At 44.2% G+C, this 10,055-nt stretch overlaps 1 protein-coding gene across 1 annotated transcript; it reads right to left on the reverse strand.

The window, feature by feature from the left end:
- Positions 1-1,242: 1,242 nt before the first annotated feature.
- LOC123083314 (bisdemethoxycurcumin synthase) lies at positions 1,243-2,894 on the reverse strand. Its single transcript, XM_044505383.1, has 2 exons — positions 2,723-2,894; positions 1,243-2,645 (listed from the first exon to the last, which is right to left on the reverse strand). Exon 2 carries the CDS (start codon positions 2,633-2,635, stop codon positions 1,448-1,450), a length of 1,188 nt encoding a protein of 395 aa, XP_044361318.1. The 5' UTR covers positions 2,636-2,645; positions 2,723-2,894; the 3' UTR covers positions 1,243-1,447.
- Positions 2,895-10,055: the final 7,161 nt, after the last annotated feature.

Below are 10,055 nucleotides of genomic sequence, written 5' to 3' on the forward strand. Positions count from 1 at the left end.
GGGTCCAGCCTCCTTCTTGGGAGCCTTCCTTTTTTTTCTATTCTTTCAGAGTGAATAGTTGGGGTTGGTTTGCTGCACGATGCACCTCACCCTTTTACAACCCTGCTGTCGATGCAGCAGTACATGGACATGCTCTACAGTGCGGCGTCTGAACATGTGTCAAGCACACCACATGCTGACACTTAGTATGTCTGCCAGCTGACCCACTGTCCTGACATTTTCTCCTCCACGTAATCTCTGATGAAATGATATTTTATATTGATATGCTTGCTCCTGTCGTGGTGGATGGGTTTCTGCTGAGTGCCATTGCCGATTTATTATCCACCATGAGCATAAATTGCTCTGGTTCTTCAAATTTCAACTGAGATGGCAATCTGCTCAGCTGAATGCCTTGACAAGCTGCAGTAGCAGAAGCATGGTATTCTGCTTCATATGAAGACTCTGCTACTACCTTTTGCTTGTGAGAAATCTAACTCACTATATTGGGACATATGAAGAACACTACTCCGGTTGTGCTCTTTCTATCATTGATATCCCCAGTCAAATCACTGTCACTGTAGCCTATTAGTTTTTTTGTTTTTTTTTGCGAGGGTAAAAGTATTTTTATTCCAGTGTGATAGGCATACAATCAAGTGGCACAAGTTCCTCCACACACGGTGGACTCCTACCTAGTCATACAGCAGTTGTATTCTCCGTACGACTATAATACGCCAGCCGATCTGCAACCCTATTCTGAACTCGATTAATCTTCGACGGAATAAATTCCCTTTCACCCATGAGACGATGCATCTCAGCAACTATATGTCCATAATGGCAGCCAAGATTCCAGAAATATCAACAAAAGAAAAAGAAATACCAACTAACAAAGAAATACTCCCTCTATCCGGAAATACTTGTCATCAAAATGAATAAAAAGGGATGTATCTAGACGTATTTTAGTTCTAGATACATCTCTTTTTATTCATTTTGATCACAAGTATTTCCGGACGGAGAGAGTACAAAGAACAAAGACGAAAACACATAAAATCAGAAAAGACATAAGAAACAAAGGAAGAGATAGGAGGGCTTGATCGCACAATTAATGGGCTTCGTCCCAGAAGCAAAGCGACTGATCAAAATATGAGGCCAGTTAAAAAAAAGAAAAATAAGACCACGGCAGTCCAGAAAAAAAAACCATAGCACGAATTCGAGAGCAAAAATGAACGGCCAAGAAATTGACCGATCCAAATTTACAACTGAAGCAACTTGCAAGTAGCTAAAATTTTATTTATAACCATATATTGTAGATCACTCTTACAGGACTTAACCACTCTCACACCACATGTTCACATTTCTTACACTTACGTATATATAGGTGATATGTGGATATGGAAATATAAAAGGTTGCATTTCATGCACTTTATTGAATATATATGCCATGTGTTTTTTATTTGTTCTTTCTAATTACCTAGGTAGCGGCGTGCAGCAGCATCGCCTCCACAGTGAACCCCGGTCCAAATCCCATCATCACCCCCCAGCCTTCATCATGGCCAGCTCCCTCTCCTTGAGGATCTTCTCTTTGGCGCCTGACCTCATCGAGCACGAAGATCACCGTGGCGCCCAGCATGTTCCCATACTCTCTCACCACGGTTCTGCTCGCCGCCAGCTTCCCCGGAGCAAGCCGGAGTGCCCTGACGATGTGGTCCAACATCACACTGCTGCCGGGATGCACGGCCCAGAAGAGGTTGTTCCATTCGACGACACCTCCGCTGCCGGCTAGGCGGTCGCCAAATGCATCTAGCAGGCACTGCTCAACGATGCCCGCCGCCAGTCTTGGCAGTCCGGTGGCAATGGTCCCGCCGATGCCACCGCTGCCGAGCTGCATGGTGAGCATGTGCTCGGTGTCTGGTATCACGTACTGGGAAGCTGACACCATCTCAAACAGCGGGCGCTCGTGGACGTAGGGTTCAGCACCCACGATGACGGCGCCTGCACCGTCACCGAAGAGCCCTTGGGGGATGAGGGCGTCGAAGGAGTCCGCCTTGTCGGGCCCGCGGAAGGCGGTGATAGTGAGCTCGACGCAGGCCACGAGGACGCGCGCACCGCGGTTGTTCTCGGCGAGGTCCTTGGCTAAGCGCAGGGCGGCGCACCCGGTAGCGCAGCCGTTGAGCTGGAGCACGGTGCGCAGGACATCATGGCGGAGGCCGAGGAGGGAGACCAAGCGGACATCGGTGCCCGGGGCGTGCGATCCCGCGTTGGTGCTGACGACGAGATGGGTGATGTCGCCCACCGGACGGCCCCATTCGGCTATGGCCTTCGCGGCGGCCGACGCGGCGAGTTCCGGCGCGGCGGTAGCCACGACGTCCAGCCGGGCGTCGAGGGACAAGTTCGGGTGCGTGGCGAGCATTTCGTCGGTGTGGTGGAAGAAACGCCTGCCGATGCCCGTCATCCCGCATAGCTTGGCGAAGGTGGGCTTGAGGTCGGTGAGGTGGTCGCTGTTGGTGACGCGGAAGTAGTAGTCGTGGTAGTCTCCCTGGGGCACGCAGTGGTGCGGGTTCGCCGTGCCGATGGCCAGTACCGCCGCGGCCCCGTCCGCGCGCTGCACAACACGGATCTCACGGACGGTGGTGGCTGGGATGCTGCTGCTGCCTGCCATAGTCGTCTTCCTGCATGCAATATTAAAGAGAGGAGGAATGTTAAAGCCGGGTTCTTTCATCAAGGATTTAACTAAATTAACCCCTACCTTCTACTCCTATCCTACTCCATAACTGAACCCGAGAGAACTAACGTACGACCATAAATTGGATAAAGTAGAGAAGAGGGATACTACAGTAGTACTGTAGTATGTATTGAGCGAGCTACCTAGTGCAATATGGTGTAGCGAAGAACAAAGGAAACGGGGCGAGAGTCTGATCGGTGCGTTGGGAGATGGAGGATCCACAGAGGAGGTGGCAAGTATTTAAGGACGTGCGGGAGCAGGGCACATCCGGCTTCTCTCGTCACGTCACGTGCAAATATCGCCTAGGCAAATAATTGAAGGCTAGAGGTGAGGTGAGCCCCTCACGGACGTCCCGCAAAACGTAATCAAAACGGGGGCCTTTACGGACGTCCGAACCACTGCCACGCTCGTTTCCGACAAACCTAACCCACTCAAAACCCTCTTCCTCGCCCCTGCGCTTTCCCGCTCGACGCCACCTACGGGTATTCATGCCGCTCTAGAGTGGCCGCTCTGGATTGACGCCGGCCCAGCAGAGCAGACGTGATCTGTCACTGGCGCTAGTGTTGAAGCGGCTCGCCGGCCGAGGACACCGCCTGCGTCATGACCCCGGTGTTCGCGTCTGTTCAATGTCTGAGAGACGTTTACTAGACTGATGGGACGAATATCTACCTGCTGGACTCGCTCCATGTCGCTGAGATGCGCCAATACGGAGTGTTCCTAGATAGAAGGTTCGTAAAAGAGCTCATCTAGTGAAGTTTAGTAAGAAGGTACAATTCATTAATCCCAGAATAGAGGTATTAGGATTGTGTAACTATTAAGATATATCAACCGCAGAATACAACGAGCTGCATCCCTCGTTAATATAAAGAGATGCATAGTTGTGTGTGGTTCAACCTCCGGACGGGTATGCAACGTCACTAAAGTTACGGTGGCTGCCACTTGGACCGACACCACAAGTCATCTTTCATGTTGCACCGTACAGAAACGGTTGAGGATCGTAACCCAAGGTGACTGGGTACTAAATGATAAACAGCGCATAATTGTGCTCCCTCCTTTCCGGTTTACAGGCTCATCTTATATTTTTTTCTTCGTTTTAGTAGTTCACAGATGGATTCATTTATTAGCTTGTAGACTCATCATTTCTCAGGAACCGCTATGCTATAGTAACATATATTATGTTACTCTAAAAACTCTCTCCTTATTAAATACATGACACATAAACAAAAATTTTGTGGAGTGCGCTATGTTAACTAATTTTTCTTTTCGTGGGCTAGGGAATAATTATTGCATATTAGTAGACCATTAGCCTACATATCCAGCGCTATGGCGCATCAGCCGCACTATGCACGGGTTGGCATACTAACCTTTTTATAATGGAGGGGAAGGACGGCATGCATGCTACTCCCTTTGTCCGAGATTATTAGGCCTCTTCTTATTTTGGGTTAAATTTTTTGATCTAAAAATTTAACGAACAAAATGTAAGCTATATGTCAGAAAAATTATATTGTCGGAAAGTTCTTGCAAATACAAATCGAACAGTATATTGTTTTATAGCATATAATTTATATTTAAATAGTCTATGGATGGTCAAAGTCTGGCTCTAAATATGAAGGGGCCAATAAAGCCGGACGGAGGTAGCATGCTACTAGGAGAAAGGAGGGGCATGTAGGTTTGCAGGTTTGAGATTTCTTTTTATCTTTTCATATGTGCAGGTTTGAATTAATGCCCAACAAGTAACCACTTCGGGTGGAAACAATAAAGAGGGCGGGCGATTTGCACTCCAAAAAAATCTGACATTGATGAGATGACCGAACAATTGCGTCCTGGAGATACATAATTCTGCAAAACTGAATGTCCTTTGAACAGGCCATTAATTCCCCGGGAGAACATGTTGTTAATGATTATGTAGGCCTAATAAATGGATGTATCAACTCTGACATGAAAAAGAAATTAACAAAGAAAGACTTGTGCGTTACGTGCATAGGACAGGATACTACCCTAGCGTATGTGCACATGCAGAATGAACGATGGCGTATCGTTCGGGAGCGAAAGCTATCGTACGTCCAACAATTATGTGAACGCAAAGGGAGGACGCAGCGAGCGAGAGGTGGGTCAGATTCTGGTACATACGCACAGTGACAGTGCACCACGTACGTACGTGGCCACATGACATACTCCAGCCCAGAAATACTTGTCGAAGAAATGAATAAAAATGAATGTATATAAAACTAAAATAGGCTTAGATACGTACATTTTTTCGATAAGTATTTTCGGACGGAGGGAGTCATGTAAACAGGCATCTACAAATGCCAACAGAACCCATTAGAATTGTCAAGGATTCACAAAACTAGTGTTTGGTACTCGTTACGAACAATGACAAAGTCCGGCGGTGCTACGTGACAGAAGACTCCTTCGCAGTGTGGCTTCACACGCTGGACGTTGTCGGTCAGGTGCAAAGGACGCACCCGCGTGTGCCTGCACCCTCCCATAATCTCTCCGGCCCCCTTAATTCAACTGGTGGGCCTAGTGTGTCCTTCCATAATCTCTCCCACGAGAAGATTACCGGTGGCCCCGATGTGTCCTACAATATCTCGCACCCTATTTTTGTTAAATAGTAGCAAAGTTGGTTTTTTATTCTTCTACTCCCTTCGTCTTTCTAGAGATTTCACCAAGTGACTACATACGGAGCAAAATGAGTGAATTTACAATTTAAAATATATCTATATACGTCTATATATGGTAGTCCATTTGAAATCTTTAAAAAGAAAAATATTTAAGAACGGAGGAAAGTATATGAAATGGAGTGTCCCAAGATATTACTATTACCTGCCGCGATGTAAGATTTTACTTATTTATTTATTTTTGTGATTGAGGTAAGATGTTGTTAATGATACCATGTGACACATGCGATAATCAATCCAAATTATACAATAAAAATGTTGTTAATGGTTATGTATGGTTAATATGGATTTTTTACTTTCACAAATAAGTAAATAAATTAGAGTGGTATCAAATCATGAAGGTATAGATAAGGTAATATATAAATCATTGTAATAAATGTTATCTTTACGACCTTACTGTATTGATTTTTTATTTGAGTGGTTCCAATTTTGATTTCTGACATGGTTGTTGGCTCAAACATATTTTTTGTTTGATTGTTGCGGTAGGAAATAGAATGTTAACTGTTACCCTCGTTTTGCGGTGATTGATCTATCGGAAGTAGATTGGTTTTGTGGTCTCCTCCCTCTTTCTTCTCGCATGCGCGCCTCCTTCCGTCGAACCAGCCAAATCTTGAGACTGAAATTTGAAGCTAACAAAGATTCAAGATGAAGATCCAAAGTGGATTAATCCAACCCAACAATCGACGACTCGAACTGCAAGGGCGAAGCATGAGCGGCACCTACAACCATGCAATGAAGGTATGTATTCCCGTATTTTCCTAGTTATGCCTAGTTGTGTCGTGCAAGAAATTATTAAAGTAGTGGCTACAAATATTATTCACCAATTTTATAATTGAAATTATTCGATTGCAAACTCACGTTTGTGTAGACACATGAAGAAGAGACGAAAACCAAGTTTAGTTCTGAACAACTAATCGGCCTTTGATATTTTTGGTAGTTAAGTACACAATCTATTTTAAATAAAATCAATAGACATGTAATTATGTTCATTTCTACCGTAGTATACTGGCCGTACGGATGACTAGAATTTACGGTGTACTTATGTCTAGAATACGAGAATGCTACATACACCGTGACTTTCTTTGTGTGATCTTCCAATGTCATCTTCACCCTGTCCTTGTCCAAAACCTGGTTCCGTCCCTGGAGAGTTTACCATGAAGAATACGCGAAAGCGGAGGAGGGGTCTAAAAAAAGTCAAAAGATTGAAGAGTACATGGTCGTATATATATTATATAACTGTTGGAAACTGCTTATAGACGGGGTCACACTAGTGGCGGACGCAACCTAGCGTCTGCCAATGGTAATCTAGCATGATACAAGTGACGGGCAGAAAACTCTCCCTGCCACTGATATGTAATTTACATACCAGTGGTGAGCGCGAATTTGTGCCTGCAACCGGTAACATCGTTGTGCCAACTAACTTGTGTAAGTACATTCTGATTTGTCACAAGTTAGTTGGCAGAAGCATGTTCATTTTTGCGTTGTTGTACAAGGAAATCGAATCTTAATTATTATTTATTAGTATTAATTATAAATACACCGGGAGTCATAGAACTTGCACGCGACGGTCAGTTTGGTGCATAAACTTGCAAAATACGTGTTTCTAGTCATTCAACTTGCACTGACGTTTATATACGGTCACATTTCGCGTACGCGGGCGTATTCGTGGCTTACGTGGCATGCCAGCGTGACTAGGGCCCGCTATCAGCCTCTGTCGCATGGTAGATTTGCACAAAAATCCTTGGTTTTTTTATTTACATATAAAGCTCAAAACACAAAATGTAAAATCAGGGGATGCCGGGGGTTGCAAACCCACAACCTGCGCTTAGTGATCTCGGGTGACAACCAATAGGCCGACTATTGTTCTTGTTATAATTACACGCACAAACCTTTATATCATATAAACGCGGCTGAAAATAAATTTAAAAAGAAATGTAACCCGAAAGATGGGAGCACTGTGCCTCAAACATGTGACCTCGTGGTCTACGTTAAGTAAGATTACCACCAGACTACAACAACACAACATGTGCAGAAGGGATAAACAATTTTCACGTTGTTATTTCCTCTTGTTCTACGTACGAAAACAACTTATATTCTTGTGTTTGTGACAATTTTAAAAATATTTGTATTACCAATAAAAGGTGCGTGACATTGTAAAAAAATGAACATTGTAAAACATATTTGCTGATTAAAAAAAACATACGTTGCATTGGAAAAAATGTTCACGCATTTTGAAAAACTGTTCATGAAATTTTTAAATGTTATACAATGTAAAAATTGTTTCGTACCTTCGCAAAAATGTTTAACACGTATTTTGAAAAGGTTTCAAAGATTTGTGTGTGAAAGAATGTAATCATACGTTTAAAAAATATTAAACATGTATAAAAAATATTAGATGTATACCTAAATGGATAATGTGTATGAAAAGAAAAGACATCAAAACATATATGTTTAGAAATGTTAATCATGTATTTTGAAAAGGTTAACGTGTATAAAAATGTTTCTGGAGTATAAAAAACTACAATGTGTATGTAAAACTAGACATCTAAACATATATTTGAAAAAATATCTTCTATTGGAAATTTTTTAATAATATATAAAAATTCTTCTGATGATTTGCAAAAAATGTACAATGTGTATGTATAAGTAGACATCAAAACATATATTAAAAAAACAATGTTCTATTAGAAAATGTTAAAATATATGAAAATGTTTCTGATGTATATTTTTTTAAAATGTGTATGTAAAAGTAGAAAAATGTTTTTCCCTTTTACACATGTTGTGTTGTTGTAGCCTGGTGGTAACCTTGGTAACGTTGACCATGAGGTCACATGTTTGAGCCACAGTGCTCCCTTTTTCGGGTTACATTTCTTTTCAAATTTATTTTTTGGCGGCGTTTATATGATATAAAGGTTAGTCGTGTTATTTGGACAAGAACAATCATTGGTCTGTTCGTTCACACGAGCTTACTAGGAGCAGGTGTTGGGTTTGAAACACCTCCATTCCCTATATTTGTTTTTCCATTTTTAGGGGCCTAATATGTAAATAACAAAAGCCAAGGATTTTTCTGCAAATCTATCATCTGACAGCAGCTGAAAGCGGGCCCGGGAATGCCATGTAAGCCACGGATACGCTCGCGTACGTGAAATATGACCGTATATGAACGTCCGTGCAAGTTGGATGACCAGAAAAACGTATTTTGCAAGTTTATGCGCCAAACTGACCGTCCTATGCAAGTTCTATGACTCCCGGTGTTTTTACCTCAAAAAATAATTCCATTTTGCGAGAATAAATAACCATGCAGATTTGTATATCATTTGTCAGCATGTACTGGCAGATAATTATGATTTGTCACAGGTTAGTTGGCAAAAATGTGTACTAATTTTGATTTGTAACAAGGTAATTGGCAGAAACCATATGAACAAACCCCCTCTATTTTGAAAGATAGGCCACTAATCTGTCAACAGTATTTTTTTGTTTATGTAGTAGTAATATTACATATTTATATAGTCAAATGTACCCTTAAATAAATACATCCTTTTACCTCCTATGAGGTAAGTGCGAGCACCTTGCAGTTTCTCCTACGTCCTTTGTACCAAAAAGGTTTCCCCAACTTTATATATAAAGCAACCATCACTGAACCAACCGATACAAACACACACCACAACAACACTAACAACTCGACATACCACACACACCCAAGCAAGATACAAGGGCGATTGCAAAAGCTTCACAACCCCAAAACACTCCAAGCAAACTACAGGAAACCGCTTGATGTCTCTGGAGCCCTCCATCACAATGAAGAGACGAAGCCATGCACGACGAACCACATGCTTCAAAGAGGTGTCTTCAGGAAGGACACGACACTGAAGTGCTGCCACCGTCTGATCAAATGATCAAGGTTTCCCCCGGAACAACAAGACGGATGAAGAGAAATCGCAACGACACCTTCAAGAAGGAGATGACGCACATAGGCGCCGCCATTGTCGGCCGGGCCAAGCTAGAGAGGATTTTCATGCCGGCAAGCCCTCTTCGCCTCCGAGACGGAATACATCAGGCCACAATGATGGTCGTCGCACTATCCCCGGCCATCGCACACCAGCCGCCACGCCGCCCACACGACCCAAGCAACCAGTCACCATCCGAGTTGTGTGCCCCGCCCCCGGGTACCGCCGCTCCCACCACCAAGGACATCGCCTTGGTATCCATGGCCCCAACTCCATCCTCGCTCATGCTTTAACAACGATGACTGATGGATGCCGCCAGGTCCATGCCCACCCCGGGCTGGCTAGATCTGGGCGCCACCGCCCCGCCTTGTCATTCCTGGGTAGAAGGCGAGCTCCCCGGCGGCGCATCGCCACCAGACGGGAGGCATGTTTGACTCCCAGGCCCTTCAGATGACGAGTCAAGACCTCAACGATGGTCGGAAAGTTGGAAAGGCCAGTCCTTCATGCATCCCCCACAAACATGGTTGGGCAATGGAGTGGATCCGAGCTTGGATCGATGCCACTGCCGGGAGTCCCATCCACCACCACCACATTCGTCACGAGCAGCGGGTGCTGCAACACCCACTGTGAGGACGACCACGATGGAAGCCCGCACGCACACGATGCCCAGATCACGCACGTTGGCTCCGCCCAACACCGCCTCATCCCCACCTCACGCCTGGGCTTCCA

This window comes from Triticum aestivum, chromosome 4A (assembly GCF_018294505.1).
Source record: "Triticum aestivum cultivar Chinese Spring chromosome 4A, IWGSC CS RefSeq v2.1, whole genome shotgun sequence".
Taxonomy (NCBI): Eukaryota; Viridiplantae; Streptophyta; class Magnoliopsida; order Poales; family Poaceae; genus Triticum; species Triticum aestivum.

Bases quoted from the DNA above. Each gene is read 5' to 3' on its own strand.
- LOC123083314 (XM_044505383.1), bottom strand. From the start codon at position 2,635: ATGGCAGGCAGCAGCAGCATCCCAGCCACCACCGTCCGTGAGATCCGT.